This window comes from Canis lupus, chromosome 15 (genome assembly GCF_048164855.1).
Source record: "Canis lupus baileyi chromosome 15, mCanLup2.hap1, whole genome shotgun sequence".
In the NCBI taxonomy this organism is placed as follows: Eukaryota; Metazoa; Chordata; class Mammalia; order Carnivora; family Canidae; genus Canis; species Canis lupus.
This window is the reverse complement of record NC_132852.1, coordinates 59,743,402-59,761,159: the sequence shown is the minus strand read 5'-3', so window position 1 is coordinate 59,761,159 and position 17,758 is coordinate 59,743,402. Positions and strand designations below refer to the sequence as shown.

Below are 17,758 nucleotides of genomic sequence, written 5' to 3'. Positions count from 1 at the left end.
TTAACATGGAAGTATGCTGACACCCTATTCTGCACCAGGGACTGTGCTAAATTCTGAAGACATGAAGATGGATAAAGCCATTCCTGTAAAAGACACTTTTACAGACATGTAAAATATAAAGTAGTGTGCATGTCATATAAAGAGCCCAACATGCTACTATTTCAAAGGGGTGACCAGCAAAGGCTTGTGGAAGAAACGGCATTTGAGTTGGGGCTCGAAAGAGAGGTAGGTGTTTAACATGTAGGGAAAAGAAATGAAATGTGTCTGGGCAGAGAGAACTAGGAAGGTCCCACAAGGTATAGGAAGGTGAGCAGATGATGGATCCAATGAAGAGAAAGAATGGGCGAAAACATGGGAAAGGAGATTCTGGCCACGCAGCTGACGGCTCTTCCTCTTTCCCATCGTTGTTATGTCACCATTATCAAGGAACGCTTGTTGCACAGGATGCTAGCACTAAAACTATAAAGAGCATAAACTATAATGAGGTGCCAGCTGCCCTCTCCAGGGACTGCAATCCACGGCAGTGACAGGAAACACAGAAGTGATGCACAGATGCAGAGTGGCACAGGAGATTTTTATAGATGCCACAGGGGCATAGGATGGGGGGACACTCACTTAGGGCTTGAAGAGATAGTGAAGAGTTTTTTGTTTTTGCTTTTTGTTTTTGTTTTAAGAAAGGAGGATCTGAGCTGGTCTTAGAAGCAGGACAAAGCAAGCAGAAAGCAAGGAAGATTGTGTTACGGGCGGAGGGAACAGCCTGAATATAAATAAATGATATGGCAGGGAAGACAAAGTTCAAGAGAACAGGGGTAAATCAGGAGAGGATTTTGATTTAACATATCTAGGTATACATATCTACAATATATTGTAGATTTAATATACTATAATAGAAAAGAGGTTTTATTTTGCTTTGTTTAAAAAAAGGATAAGGAATGTGGAGTAAAAGTCAAAGCGTTCAGTGGTACTTCTGAAAGACTGGAGTGCCAAGCACCGTGAGGGATGAATAGGAAAGGACAGTGGGAGGACCACGTGGAGAATGAAGTCATGGTGCCTGCATGAACATGGTGGCGCTGGGGCTGTAGAGAGAACACTTGGAGGGGTAGGGAAGGGGCATGTCCACACCCTACCGACTCACCCAAGAGGACAGAGCAGGGGCAGGGCTGGCAGGCAGGCAGCCCTTACTGGTTCGAGAGGACGCGGAGGCCATGCCCAGGCTCAGTGGGAAATCACACCACTTTAGGTTGTGAATGTTGTCACCGGCAAAGGAGGAGGGCAAGGTGGCATATCCTATAGAGCTGCTACCCTACCCCGACCCCTGTGCTAAGGAACGGAGGAAGGAGAATGTGAGTTGAAAAATGACCCTATAGGGCCCCTGGGTGGCTCAGTGGTTGAGCGTCTGCCCTTGGCTCAGGTTGTGATCCTGGGGTCCTGGGGTCCTGGGATCGAGTCCCGCATTGGGCTCCTCACTGGGAGCCTGCATCTCCCTCTGTCTCTCTGCTTCTTTCTCGGTGTGACTCATGGATAAATAAATAAAATCTTAAGAAAATAAAAAAACAAAAAAACAAAAATGAACTTGTAATACAGTGACTAGGCAGATGAAGTCATCTGGACATGAAGACAAAGGTGAGACATTTCCATTAGGGATTCCTGCCATCAATCCCATCACAAGAACGCCACAAATGCTTGTTGAATGAATGAAAATAATGATTTCAATTTTATCTGCAATGTTTGTTGGCCCTCTGATTTGCAATACCACCCAGCATCCTTCAGCCAGCTGCTTTGGCAGATAAATAACCTGAGAACCCAGCACAGGGCAAGCCACACTGTGGGTTTCAATCTCTTCGAAGAACACTTGACAGTGTGGGCTCTGCTTTCAAGATGTTCCCTAAGACCCAAGTGGACAGGGTCCTCCTATATTTAATACAGAGTATTTTTCTAGTTACTATACTACAAAGACTGAACACATCTGGAGTGCTTTGGTCCATCTATGTAAGCACACAGGGTCTTTCAAAAATTTATTTTTTAAAGATTTAAAAAAGATTTGAATTATTTATTTGACAGACAGTGGGAGAGCACCAGCAGGGGGAGCAGCAGAGGGAGAGGGAGAAGCAGGCTCCCCGCTGAGCAGGCAGCCTGATGTGGGATGCAGGGCTCCATTTCAGGAACCTGGGATCGTGACCTAACCAAAGGCAGACACTTAAGAGATTGAGCCATCCAGGGGCCCTTCAAATTTTTGACTTTGGTTTTAGTGCCACGTCAGTGTGCTTGCTAATCCATGCTGCCCCATTCTTTTCGCTTCAGAAGCCACCCATGGGAAACTTGCCTATAAAACAACTCGTCTATTTAAAATTATTTGTCGGTTGTTCGGTCTAAACCAGTTTTAAATCCCATCCTTGAATATTTTTTGTGTGTATAAGGTTCCCAAAGTCCTACTGATACCCCAACGTAACAGGTTACTTATCCTGCCTTTGTTATGCATGAATCGGCACGCTGGCTAAGCATCCATGTCCCTCAATCATGAGGACCTATGAAGGCTGGAGAGAACTCTTCCAGATGCACTGGAATCCTGCCTGGTGGGTACGATGGACTCACACTGGTCAGCTTCAGCCACGCAGGCTGACACTCTCTGTATGCTGAGGAGCCCGGGCCCGACTGCCTTCCCGAGGGCTCACTGGCCTGGCTGTCAGGCAGGTGCGAGCAGCGGCACATCTAAAAACAGCACGTGTTAAGAGCTCTCAGGGACACCTCGCAAGGACTGCCAGTTCTTGCTTAGGTAAAGAGGGAGATTCTCCTTGTGCAAGGGATTCAGGAACAGCCTTTAATTTTAAAAATCTGTTTTTAACTATGAAAAAAACCTCTCAGGTAGGAAAACTCTCAGGCAGGCTTTGAAAGTTTCAGTGCATAAAATATTATTTTAAATCACATTACAAATTCAAAACCTATAATAATTTCAGTCTAGGCTCAACTAATCAGTAGTAAATCTAGTTTTCTTTTCTTTTTTCTTTTTTTTTAAGTCTAGTTTTCTAATCGATACCTTTTCATGGCCAGTTAAAGCAGAAGTCCAGCTTCTAAGTAAAATCATTTCTCTATTTGTGAGAACTTCATCTGTTTTGTTTGGTATAAACAGAATTATAGGACTAGATAAAAAATATTTTAGCCCTTAAAAACTCATTTAAGCAGTGCCTTCTATGACATTTAATATGCTCACCGTAAATTATTTTCATATACTATGATTCGATTCAATTCGGCAAAAATTTTCAAACTTTAATAATGGTCTTCTCAAAGTAATTAAATCCCACTTAAAATTATGTATAATGATTATAATTTTTTAAAAAATTAATACAAAGTCGCTTCCCTCTGCTGCTTTTCCTGCAGCACAAGTGGGAATTGGAAAACTATCACGATTTGGATTACAATATATCTTTTGTATTTACCACATTTGTGATAAAAATACCTACTTACAAGTATTTATGTTTTAGGTAGCTATATTTATTCTTTCTTAGAGTAAGTATTTAAGCACCTACTGTGTGCCAGGCTAAGTACTGGGCACACCTGCCCTCTCTTGAGCGTCTTCAAGTTTTGTGGGCTTTCCCATCACTGGATAGAACCCAGGCCACAATGGCTGTGTAAGAAACTCATGCATCACTGCAAACTATGAGTCAACTGAAATTTTAGAAATAAAAGAATGAGACGGAAATTCAGGGAAAACTTACAGAAACAGTGGAAGTATAATATATGCTTTCCCAAAGAAACATTTTTCTTCACAAGAACAGCTTAGAAAACCAGTTTCACAAGTTCAATATAAAAATAGTTCATATGGAAATAATGTTATTTTATGATCAATAATAACATGTTATTTTATGTATTAAAAAAATAGCTGACTTTTGAAAGTTAAGGCAGATGCCATACAAGTTTATTAAGCTATACAGATTATTCTTCAAGAGGGAGAGCCTTATTTCTGTTTTTAAATTCATGGGAATCACTGGTTTACATCTAAGTAATTAAAGGATTATTTAAATGTTTAATTTCCGGGGCACCTGGGTGGCTCAGTGGTTGAGTGCCTGTCTTTGGCTCAGGACATGATCCCAGGGTCCTGGAACTGAGTCTCACATTGGGCTCCTTGTGAGGAAACTGCTTCTCCCTCTGCCTGTGTCTCTGTCTCTCTTATGAATTAAAAAAAAAAAGGAATAATAAAAAATTTAATTACCAGTAAAAAAAGAACTGCTGGTAAATATGGTCTATTTGTGCTGCTTATTGTTGACAGATGAAGGTTTCAGGTATAAAAAAATAATTTTATTTAGAAACTAAACTTGGTTTAACTGCCCGTGAAAAAAGTAAATGTCAGATTTAAGATTCACCAACCCAGTCAAAGTCAGATTTAAATTCACCAAGTCAGGTGATCATATCAAACAGAAAGAGAAAGCCATAGTACTTGAGAATTATAGCATGATTACTTCTCCATTTAGGACCTGACTTTGGTTTGGAAAAGATGGACATTAGAAGTAACACCCCATCATCCTATGAAAATAATCTGAGTGCATTTATCTAGACCACGAGCCCCCCCCCCCCCCCCCACACACACACAAGGACGCCTCCTAGCACAGAGAACATACACAACTGGTCACCTAAAAAAGCAAACTGCTTCATGTAGCTACTACTCCAACCCATGTCTGATGAAATAACAGACTCACCACTTCACTCATTTCAAGGAACACAAGTTATTTACTTGGCTCTGCTGCTCATGTGGCTAAACTGGGTTTTGAATTAACTAGTGTGAAAACACCTTACATTATTGCTCAAGACTGGCCCTTCCTAAATGACATGTGTGTGCAAGCGTGAGCATGTCAGGCCCTTTGGAAAGGAACATTTAGTTTGGAAATAAAAAAAGCCATCCAGATGTAAGGATGATTTTTAAATGAGTTTTTAAAATTAAAACTGCCATCACTGCTGAGCACTCAGCACTTAATGCACCAGATTTAATAAGCACTTTACATGTACTACTTGTTCATAAAAACTCCATTATTCTATTAAAAAAAAAAAAACCCAATTGACACAGATGGAAAAACAAGTTAGCAGGAGGGTCACACAGGTGGAGCAAGGATTTGAACCCAGACTGACTGTCAAGGGGCCACACTCAATCGTGCCTCAGTTACAACAGCTCCACACCTCCACCACCATGTGTCCCCGCACTGGGGACTTCACACAGTAGCTTATACTGAAACCTGGACACCTCTTTCACAATGGCCACTACTAAGCCAGATCTCTTCCATCTGAATGTGTAAAGTTAATTATTTTATCAATCTGAAGGAGGGGTTTATATCCACCTGGTTAATAATTCACAGTTGTGTCAAAAGGGAAGCAGCAAGCCATTAAAGGGAATCTTCCAAAGTTAACAGAGAAATGAAGATTTTAAAAGATGTATTAAAGACAGTATTGTAAAAAAAAAAAATACAGTACTGTCAAAAATAACTAACATTAAACACAATAAAATCAGAGACTAAAATGTTTTCTGATTTAGATGTAAGAACCAACCGTGTTCTAGAAGCTTTTCCTTATTCTCCCAAACACTATTAAAATTAAAATGCCAACAGGGACAAAACCAAGGACAACTTACCCATCTTTTAGGAACACGAGGTACTCCCTATGAGAAATTATCACCTGAAATTACACTAGTAGGAACATTCCATATGCCTCCTGGCGTAGTAGGGTTCATAGGACTACTACACGTTTCAGGGATGATCCAGGGCAAAGAGCCCTGTGACCTTCTGGGGGTGGGGTGGGGGGTGGCAGCAGCAGGGGTCCTCAAAGTCCCCAACAGGTACAGCCTGTGGCCGGTGGGTGATGGAGCCAAGTGTCTAGGAGGCTTTAGTCTATTCATTCTATGGATGAATCTTCTCTTTTCTAGTGTAAGGAATGTAATTGTGAGAAGACATGAAGGGAAAAAAATATCAAGAAATGACATCCGCAATGCCTGAAAGATATCAGAGAAAAGTTCATGGAGGAATTTACTAAACCAAGAGGTTTGTGAACCTTGTTTTAAAAAGCCAAAACAAGGTTCCCTGTGAGAGCTCTAGTGAAAATCTTATCACTTGGATTCATAAATGGAGGCACACATGTCTGCAGTTCCTGTGTGGAAATGGTTAGGCCTGACTGATTTCCAATTACACAGTACTTACATTTAAAGCAGCTTCTCCACATTTTTCAATTGCCGCAAGACCCTGATTATGAATGTGTGTCTCTAGAAGTTTTTTCAATTCTCCTAGGCCATCCTGGATTCTAGATACAAGATTATACATGCGACCCAAATCTGAAAGAAGAAGGTGCCACCATTATACACGGAATAAACTTTACATATCCATTGTACTAAGTATGTATTTATACTGTGATGAAAAATACCTTGAAATAAAACGGTGTTTTCAGATCTAAATAATCAAAAATGTTTTAATTATAGCCAAATATTTTGTCCTTTGTATATTAAGCTGAAAACAACAATGAAGTTGTCCTATTGTAAAAGTTTATTTTTTCCCTTTAGTATGAGAAACCACCAAAATAACAGAGAAAAAACATCGTTTTATCAGAAAGTGTTTCTGATGCTACCTAAAATTCTCAAGCTTGAGATATTATTTATGTTAGATACATAATAGGCACTCAAATATTTATTTTAAGATTATTTATTTATGAAAGACACAGAGAGAGGCAGAAACACAGGCAGAGCGAGAAACAGGCTCCCTGTAGGGAACCTGACGCAGGACCATGACCTGAGCCGAAGGCAGACTCTCAACCAGAGTCACCCAGGCATCCCTCAAATATTTATTTTAAAAAAATGAATACATTTAAGGAGCATTTATGAATATCCATCTCAACTCTACAAACAAGTGAGTCACAAAAGGGTCCCCAAATTAACTACATGTGTGGCACATGGTTAGTTTATGAAGGACAAAGAAAAAAACTTTTGAACTTCAATCTTTTACTGAGTTCCTAACATGTCCTGGTAAAACCTGAAGGGTAAAAGAAATACTTTTACAAAATACTAGCCTTCACATCTTGAAGAATTTTTAATTTTTTATTTATTTATGATAGTCACAGAGAGAGAGAGAGAGAGAGAGAGAGAGGTAGAGACACAGGCAGAGGGAGAAGCAGGCTCCATGCACCGGGAGCCCGATGTGGGATTCGATCCCAGGATCCGCCGTGGGCCAAAGGCAGGCGCCAAACCGCTGCGCCATCCAGGGATCCCTTGAAGAATTTTCAAAATAAAAATCCTCAAGAAAAAAATCGGGGGTAGTATCATTTCATGCTGAAGTGTATGCAACAAGTTATATTCCCAGTGGAACTGCAAAGATGCTCTCCCTGCCCCCGAAAGTTATACCCAAAACACTCTACAGAGGCCTGAAATCTACACACAAGGTAAATGCACACTCACATGTTAATCTTTCAGAAAGTGATTGATGTTGGTGATATTGTTACCTCTGAGTCTAGAATTTCAAACAATGTCAAAACTGTAGGTCATAATAGACATGCACATGTCCTGAAAGTCTGAGAGGCTCACCTTCATTTTTGTCAGCATCCAACAAGTTCTGGAATTCTGTGTGGAAAATTTCCAAGTGTTTTTCAATGAGCACTTGCTCACACTTCCTTGCTAGTTCATCTTGTGTGCTTTCATGAAGGTAGACCTGGACCCTTCTCTGTTCCTCGAGCAGACGGGCCTCTGCCTGCAGGAATTAATTCAAGCAAACAGTCTGGGTTTGTTTCTAAAAAATTGTTACGTGAAAAATGGCAAATTAAACTCACAAACCTGCTCTAATAAATTAAGAGAAAAGGGAAGGAGTTCTTTGGTTTTGGGTGAACACCAACCATATTTAAGTGGTCAATGATGTGCTCATTTTCTCTATAGTATATTTCTACCTCCAGCTCCTTTGAAATGACTTACCAAGGTCATCACTATGAGCAATTCAAATGCGTTTATGCTACCTTTCTTCCTTCAGATACATGGCACTTCACCTTTTGGGGGAAATATCTGAGAAACCTACGGATCATCTCTCATACACAGATACCATATTTAGAACCCCTACTTCTGGCCGAAAGCTACTGAAGTCAAGGGTCACACAAATATATTCCCTGAGATGACGACCACATGGAAATAGTTATCAGTAATCATACTTTTTAAAAAAAATTTAAAGAAAAACATGGGCTTCTTTTGCCAATCTGGGTATGTGCCTCTGTAACTAGTGGATTTATTAATCTCGAGTTCTTACAATTCCCTTCAAGGAAGAGAGGAAAACAAAGATGTCATAAGAAGGGCAGCAAAATAAATGAAAGTCCATGTATTTTACAAAGCATCACCAGAAATTTTGTAAAGTATCACCAAGGAACCACTAAACTATGGAAGCAAGGACAAAATTTCAATGATAATCTCAAATTATTCAGGTGATCTGAATAAAAAGAAAAGCTATATTTTGTATTATAAAAGTACCAAACTTTGCAAAATGATTTTATTTTTTTTAAAGATAGATAGATTTATTTATTTATTTATTTATTTATTTATTTATTTATTTATTTATTTATTCATTCATTCATTCATGATAGACACAGAGAGAGAGAGAGAGAGAGAGAGAGGCACAGACACAGGCAGAGGGAGAAGCAGGCTCCATGCAGGGAGCCGGACGTGGTACTCGATGCCGGGTCTCCAGGATCACGCCCTGGGCTGAAGGCAGCACTAAACTGCTGAGCCACCCATGCTGCCCTGTATATTTTATTTTTAAAGTGTGTGTGTGTGTGTGTGTGTGTGTGAGAGAGAGAGAGAAAGAGAGAAAGAGAGACATCAGTAACCTAGAATAGTCAATAAATCTTTTGTAGCTCACATTAGTTTCAATCACACGAAGACAGTGGGATATGTTAACCCAAATGTGGTTTAGGGTTCATTAATCAAAGCCATCCCTATTGCAGAGAAGCCAAAGAGTCTCAAGTGGTTCCACTAAAATATCCCTAAACATCACAGAAAAGGGAACACAGAGGAGGAATTTGCACATCTAGCTCACGATGGCAGCTAAAAGTAGAATCTTAAAGGTTCATGCTCTATCTCAATATTATTCATGAGTTTTGTATTCTATTTCCTGACAATGTTTTAATTTAAACATAATTTATCCTCAAGTTATTAAATAAATTGTGCCACCTTTTATCCTGTGGTTTTGCATATTCTCAGGCATCTACTGGAGGTTCTGAATGATGTATGCGTGTACTACCAAACACTTATAAAAATTATTACTCCCATTTTATAGATGAAGAAACAGAGGACCAGAAAGGTTAAGGTCAACTTCCCAGTAAATGGTTGAGCAGGGATTTAGAGCTAGACTTGTAGCCCAAGGCTATATGCAAGAGAACAGTTCACATGGTTAGATTCCAGTTTTATGCTTATAGATTCTCTGTATTATGGATTTCCAGAAGGTGACAGAAGCTATGTTTGGTTAAGATCCAACTGGATTTGGGACCAACCGTTAAGCCCTCTAGAAAGGAATCCCTGTAAGAGCATCAGGATGCAGGAAGCAGGGTCACATTGGTTTGGAAACATCCAGACCACTGGACATCTTTGCTCTTCAAGCTGTCTTGGCTGTTCCAGGCCTGATTTAAAAACCAGATTTCCAGGGATCCCTGGGTGGCTCAGTGGTTTAGCAGCCTGCCTTTGGCCCTGGGCATGATCCTGGGGTCCAGGGATTGAGTCCCAACGGGCTCCCTGCATGGAGCCTGCTTCTCCCTCTGCCTGTGTCTCTGCCTCTCTCTCTCTCATGAATAAATAAATAAAATCTAAAATCTTTAAAACAAACAAAAAACCAGATTTCCCTGCTTTGGGGGTGCTCATGGAGCTCTGGCCTCACCAGCACATTTCCTTACACCAGACTACGATTACCTCCCCCAGTGTGGCTGACGCAGATGACGGGAACTCTGAGAGTTCCTTGTGCTGCTCCTGCGATGTGTACCCTGATAGGAGACCCCACTCTTGGTTGGCATGCAGAAAAACTAACTGAACCCACTGACAGACACAGAGAACTACTACTCCTCCAAGTGTAATTCTTCTGAAGAGGTCCATTTTTGTTAGTTTTGAGGAATCAGAAATTTGTTTGTCGAGGACCTTCAGCTTCCAGCTTCTAATCACGATCTATGGGGAGATGCAACCAGAACAGCACACATAAACAGGGTGGGGCGCTATGCGCTTAGAGAGGTTCCCTGTTGCTCCAACTGAGTTGATCTGTTCACTTACTCTGCGTGCTGAGTAAGTGAGCAGATCAACTCAGTTGGGGGGCTCTGTGGTCACTCCCTGTGCTCTCCCAGTGAAGAGAGAATAAAGGGCAAAGCGGAGATCAGGTACCGTTAGCTGGACTCCCAGGAAATCGTGTACCTCTCAGTCAGGGGTCAGCAAACTAAACACTCCGGGCCAAATCCTGCCTGGAGGTAAAATTTCACTGGAACACAGCGACACTCACGTGTTTAGATGTCACCACGGCTGCTTTGTTCATGACAATGGCAGAGCTAAACGGTTGCAACAGAGACCACGTAGAGTGAGCACAAGTCTCAAAATCTGCTACCCGACCCTTTACAGAATGGGTTTGCGGGTTCTGAACTTTGGTCATTCCTCACAGTGGTAAGTCCAGGACACCCATATTCCCAAGGAGAACAAGAAAACAATTACACTAGAACTTTGCCGTAACATACCTAGTACAGAAAAAGATTGATGGTACACAGTTTATGATTAATCCTATATCCTGTAGTTTCAGAAGGACCTGCTTTACTATAAATGTGAGGCTGTACTAGAGATTGTTGGAGAATATTTCAGAAGTGAAAAAACAAGAGCTTAAAGTTTGCAAATCCAGTAATAGGTGTTTCTTAAAAACTTACTTTCTCATTGACACAGGACTGTGGCTCCCATCAGAAACACACACACGCTAGGAGAGACAGCTCAGAACACAAAAGTCACATGGCTGTCACAGTTCTGCCCTCAGAGCAGCACAGAGAATACGGAGCCATGGTTATCAGATGAGTTTATAAAAGCTTCTTGGTGCACTGGGTGGAAGCATCTGCACCTGCTATGACATGACAGGACAACAAGGCCTGAGAAGTGACCTGCAAAGAAAGCTGCCTACATGAAAAGGACTCACTCACTGGAGCGGCAGTAACTACTGTAACTTAGTCTACTCTAAGTGCCATATTTAAGCTTACCTTTTTCATATACTCAGTAACTGGGTTCTGCTGCAAGAATTCAGTGCTCTCCCTGGTATAGAATCTCTCCGTGTCAGCCAAAAACTGAGATTCAAAGGACTCTTTGTACACTGTCAGCGTAGGGCCCTTGGCAAATGCATCGTCTTCATTCAGCCCCAATTCCACTAGAAATAAATAGGAACTATATTTCAATTACCCCAGTTTTTGTTACACTTTACACAACATACCTGGGTGTAGCATTCAGTTTATATTTATAAAAGCTAAATGGAAAATGATAAGGCATAGGGTAAATGTGCTATTCACTGGTACTAAAGTACACGGTTTCAATGAGAGAAAAAGACAGAAGATCCAAGACATAGAAGCAAGTAATTCTGACTCATGGCCAGGCATGCTTCAAAGTTATCATGCAGCTTATTTAAAAAACTTTTGTATTTCTAAAAGCTTAAAAATAATACACATGACATTTATTTTTTAATTGAAGTATAACTGACATACAACAGCCTACTGGTTTCAGGGGTACATCACAGTGATCTGGTATTTGTGTACGTTACTAGATGGTCCCCACAGTTAGGTCCTTATCCGTCCCTTAGAGTTAGTACAATATTGCCTACATTCTCTATGCTGCTCCTTACACCCCATGACTTTATACCTAGATGTTTATAGCTTGTAATCCCCTTCATTGATTTTACCTGCTCCCTAAAGAGGGCTAAATTTAAACTTTCAGAGAAAATACGATCCTCCTAAGTTTTTAAAACACTTCGTTTATCGGTTTCTCAACCTCAATTTTTCAAACCGATAGCAAGATTTCTGTTTATCATTCTGCTCCATTAATGACACTCTATCATAGTGTTATATACAGTAATTCAGTAGACCAGAAAATTATTCAAATGTCTAAATCTTCAAAATTGCCCTAAGGTGCAAAGATCAAACAATTTTTATGATGGGGTAAAATCAAACAGAATCACACTAACTTAAAGAGAATTCTGAGTACCTGTGTAAATTCAAACAATATTCTTAAATCTAAAATATCTGTAAATGAATCTGCTGGGATACTGTTACAACTATCATTTGATACAAAAACTGAATAAATTAAAGGGAAAATATTTACCATAAGACTGTACAACTCCACTTATCAGTCTTGTATTGATGGTTTCACCGTTTCTTTCCTTTTCAATCAGTTTTAAAACAGCATTCGTTACCTTGATAAAGAAAAGAGACGTGTGGGTCATAGACTGTAGTGTGCATATTACTACACATCTCTGAGATCGAGTCCACTGACAATGCAAGACGAGAGATACTCACAGGACATTCTAAAGGAAGGGGGAGACAATGCCTAAGGAACAAACCTGGGGATTTTGAAAGGGCAACATGCACACTCACACAAGCAGGTACCTGTTTATTCAGTGGCCTGAACAGACAATCTCTCCAAGTCACCAATGCAAGCTGGATGAAAAGAAAAAGGAGAAGCATAAAATGTCTATACTTTCACTATGTTTTTCTAAGACTAAAGTCCTAGGAATCAGACTGAATCTCACTGATCAGTATTTCTAGATCATAACGGGGTAAAAATCTATCATTGTGATGAAATGAGAGACACTGACTTGAGTTAACAACTTCAGGAAATATCAGAGTACAGATGTTTATTAGCCTGCATTTCAATAATTAAGATAAAGAGGAAAATCTGGATTTTAGGAGAAAATACATATCAGCTTATAGGACAACAGTGGATTCAACCTCTAACACTGTTCTTTGGCCCAAATTTAATTTCTAACCTAACACACTTAATGAAGGTAATTCCATTTATCATTGTTTCCTAATACTCAGTAAAATAAGTAATAGACAATAAAAAATTAGCAAGTTCTGTATCATAATTGTGGTGATTTATGTTGCATGGATGCATACAACTGTAAATATACCAAAATGGACACTGCATAGATGCAGTTTACTCTCCATGAATCACTCAGATTTCTCATTTTACTTGTATTTTGTGTGTGTGTGTGGGGTGGTGGGGGTGGTGGTGGTTCTTTGAAGGATTTTTAAAAGTTTTTAAAACTTCCCACAGAAAATCACTATAAAAATGTCCCCCACAAGAGAAATGTTGTAATTCATTCACTATTTTTAAGCTGTTTGTTAAGAAAGGTATTTTTCAGAGTATAAGTCAAATTTATAACAATTCACTACTAATACAAATTGCTGAGGAACTTAAACATAAATGCATTCACTCTTATTTTTCCCAAATTTAACCACAGATAAAGCTGGGTTTATGTAAGACTTGTATTTCAGAAAAGATTGTACGTAATAATTTATGTAATGAACTTTCACTGAGTGATATTTCTACGACACAAAAAAGAGACAACATGAAAGCAATATTTAATAAAAAACTATTTTTAAATGTATTATTTTAAAAAATTTTAATTCCAGTATAGTTAACAGTGTTATATTAGTTTCCAGTGTCCAGCAATTCTACACATTACTCCCTGTTCATCACAGTAGGTGCACTTCTTAATTCCCATCACCTATTTTCCCCTTGCTCCCACCTACTTCCCCCTCTGGTAACTATCAGCTTATTCTCTATAGTTAAAAGTCTGTTTTTCGGTTTGTCTTTTTTTGTTTGTTTGTTTTTGGTTTGTTTCTTAAATTCCACATATGAGTGAGATCATATGGTACTTGATTTGCTTAGCATTATACTCTTCAGATCCACCCATTTTGTTGCCAATGGCAAGATTCCATCATATTAAGAGAAAACTATTTTTAATAAAGTATGAACAATACATACTCGTGTAATATTAGCATAAAAATAAGATTTCCAAATTAGAAACTATGATATCTGAAAAGATGCTCGGAGGCTAAATATGAGGAAGAACCTCATTTTTGAGGAAAAATGCAACCCTGGGGCATTTGTTTTGAAAATAAATTTTCCCTGTGCAAATTCTCTGTTGCTATTCTTTCAACTCTACAGACTTCTTTAATGCAGGAGTCAGGCAGGAGGGAAAATGCAATGCCATGGCCATGAACTTCTAGTAAAGATATACTGCACCTTTAAAAATAACTTTTTTCCAAACATTTTTCTAAAGTAAGACAGCCTTAGACAGGTCTAATTTGACTCTGGATAATTTATCACTTTGAGGGAAGAAAGGAAGAGAATTGGCAAGATAAGAAAGAAGGGCCAAAGGTACTCCAGATAAAGTTCAGAGGAACAGAATCCAGAAAAAAATTTTGCTCAATCACTTTAATGTATCAACAATTAAATTAATTTATGTCCTCTGGTGGACATAAAAGGAAAACAATAATGTTCTATAATTAAAAAGGAAAAAAGAATTATTAGGAAAAGAGAAAAGCTTTATATTTCCTGACAAATCATCTCCACCTTCTGGAACTTTTAGAAAATACAATGAGAGATCATTGTGCCCAACTGTTTCACTGTGTCAACTGAAGCTTGAACTGTAAATGAATTCATCGGCTTCACTGGAACAGCACACAAAGGAAACTGTTTCTAGAGAGAGGTATTAATTAGTCTTTGCTAAAATAAAAAGTATGGCTGCCTATCTTATTTCCAAATGGTAACTACAGGACTTAAGAAGATAGAAAGTATGGGTTTCAAAGCAAATAAAAAAATAAGAGCTGTCAAATCTTGAGGTATGCTTGTACTTCTATTTTCTTTATTCTTGAATAAAACACACAAAAAGTTAAATTAGAATGATTTTTAGGAGTCTGTGATGTTATTGCAGGGCACATGCGATATTTCAGGTCAAAGTGGCACCAAGAGGAAATCAACCCAAATCACAAATTCCTACACTGACAACTTTCAGTCTCAAGAAAGCATTTCTAAGTGGAAAAGAAAAGGGCAAGTACAAAAGGCTCAAATCAAAACACTAAATCTAGGAAGTTTTGTTAAAACTATACAACCGAGTACCTTTATGAAGCAACAGTTTGTATAGAAATTGAACTATTTAAATGGTTAAGAGTCTGTCTTGCATCTGTGATCCATTATGTTTTTCTTTTATTAAATTTGTCAATAGTAAAGCAATAAAGTACTGCTATTATACCAACAATCTTGGATATGGAGAGAACCCTATTATGCAGAACTTGACATTTTCATACCACTGGTTCAAGAAGAGTATAGACTGTGCATCTGCTGGCCTGTTCTGAGCGGACAGACCATTCTGTGGTCGAGTCCTACCCTTCACCACTTTACGACATCAGTGGTCCCATCTGACTGCGTGGCAGTATCAGCCAGAGGGCCTGCTGTGACACACTGCTGGGCCCCACCTCCACAGATTCTAGGAAGTCAAGGCCGGGGCCCAGTAATCTGCATTTCTAACAGGTGCTCAGGTGTCCATAATGGGGCAGGTTGGGGGACCACACTTTGGAAACCAATGGGCCTAGGAAGAGCTTCCCTGACTGAAGAAATAAATTAATGAAGATGATATTCAATCATTCAAATTTTGCCTTTTCAAAATCTATTTTCATGGGGTCTAAAAGAACCCCTTGGTTTTTTTACTCTGTCCGTAGCGTATTATTTTGTAAAGTGAGAAGGCAGGAGAACATCTCACAGCATAGTCCTCTCCTTGAGCAGTTTCCCAAACCACAAAGACCACGAGGGCTGATCTGTAAAACCTGGGTTTCAGGCTAGGGACCGATCTGCCGGACACAGAGCCAGCATGTGGGCTGTCCAGCGCCAGAACTGGGACAGTTCCAGGCTGACCCGGATGGCTGGTCAAATGATCGCAGAAGAGACTTGTTATCAGTCCATGCAGAAGGGTGGAGGCTGTATTTTAGAATTCCAATTTATTCATCCTTCCCCTTTCCTGCCACAAAATATTTAAGAGTCATTTATTGATAAATTAAAGCAAAAGAAATTAATTACTATTATGAAAATAGCTTAATATTGGTCTAGATTCCCCTACTGACAGGGTGAGGTAGGTATCACTAAGAAAATACACATGTGAAAGGTGTTTAAAAAAAAAAATAAAAGAATCTTACAGAATAGATCTCATAGATTCCTTTTCGTCCCTCGTCACATTCACGGCGAACCCAATGTCTATTGAGGTAGGCACAAATTCCATTCAGCACTTTGCTTGAAAATCGGTAATCCTCCCACTGTTGAGTGTAGAACTTCAGTACACTCTCATCCATCAAATCTTCTCCATCCTACAAACAAGTTAACTCAAGCTTTAAGGACTCATTTGTCACATGATGAGTTAAAGATAAAAATTAACTAAAACAAATCTGCATTAAAACACATTTTTGTGTTTGGTTTCAGATGAGCTTTTTATTTTGTATACAAAAACATGCTCATCTGCTTGTGAGAATCAGATCAGAGAGAACTTTAATAAGAACTTCTTCAAACTGGAACTTTTTCATAGTGGTATTAAATATGCACATATGCTCATACAAAGAAACTGGAATTCTCATTTATTTATTTTTACAGAACTCTGAACTGTTAGAATGAGAGTAATTCATTTTTATTAACAAAGGAATTTACCTCCAAATCATCCCTATTTTTGGTATTTTCTGTTAAAAATTAAAATGTCCTATGAACAATTTAGACCATGGGGCCAATACTATTCGATTTTTTAATGCATCTTCCTCCTTCATTAAATTTATCCAAAAAATGATAAATATATAGTTTTTGTGGTAATCTGTTACGTCTCTGTAAAAAATAAAGTATAATGGTGCAATATTTCTTCTTTAACAAGATCTCGAGGGGAAAATCTGTGCATTTACCAAAATTATTTTTACCAAGATTTCCACAACTTAAACCACAATTTTTTTATGTGAAGAAGCAACTTGACATTTTTTCTCAGGTTTTAATGACATCTACAAAGTAAAGTGTACCCTTTAAAAACTGCATGTTTCACTACTATGGATACAGTATACATATATACTGTAGCAGAAAAGCACCAAGGTAAAAGCAGGAGGGACACAGTCCTGCTGGGACCTGAGGCTCCGGGCATGCCACCCCCTTGGCTCAGCCTCGTCTCCCACCAGAGTAAGAAGTCTTGACAAATATGTGGTACACAAATGACCCAAACAAGCCACATGAAAACCTGATCATTATCTTCAGACAATCATGTTTTTGTTCATTTAAATTTACATAAGGAATGAACTATTAAATGTAAAGCTAAGTCACTCTGAATTATAGTACATGACCTTTTAGTTTAAAAAAAAAAAGGCAAAAAAGATCACTGATACAGCACAGCTACCAATACTTTCATACAGTACAATATACTACTAGTGTTCCTCATTTTAATGCTGAAGAATAATTAATTCCAGTGTTCACTTTACAAAATGTTATGAATAAAAATAGGGACACTGTGGTTTCAGCAAAACATTACAAACACTGTTTAGGGATCATGAACATTTTAGCCACAATTTGTGGTCAATCAACTATGGTCTGTTAGAATGATAATAGGTTTCCAATTACCTCGTAAAATATATTAAGAAAGCAATTTTGAAGCCTGCTGAAATTTTTGCCTAGGATCTGTGTAAATAAAAAAATCTTTAAAAGATATACACAGCACAAATTTCCCCAAGGTAGAAAGTAGAG

General features: G+C 38.8%; 1 protein-coding gene across 9 annotated transcripts in view; it reads right to left on the bottom strand.

Moving 5' to 3' along the window:
* Positions 1 to 17,758, bottom strand: part of CUL1 (cullin 1) — a 92,995-nt gene that overhangs the window by 21,462 nt on the left and 53,775 nt on the right. For all 9 annotated transcript variants that reach the window (XM_072777589.1, XM_072777587.1, XM_072777585.1 and 6 more), the window contains 6 exons: positions 16,192 to 16,359; positions 12,601 to 12,651; positions 12,317 to 12,407; positions 11,209 to 11,372; positions 7,547 to 7,709; positions 6,177 to 6,307 (listed from right to left, as the gene is read on the bottom strand). In XM_072777589.1, the coding sequence (XP_072633690.1) occupies positions 6,177 to 6,307; positions 7,547 to 7,709; positions 11,209 to 11,372; positions 12,317 to 12,407; positions 12,601 to 12,651; positions 16,192 to 16,359 (768 nt within the window). The remainder of the gene's footprint in view (positions 1 to 6,176; positions 6,308 to 7,546; positions 7,710 to 11,208; positions 11,373 to 12,316; positions 12,408 to 12,600; positions 12,652 to 16,191; positions 16,360 to 17,758) is intronic.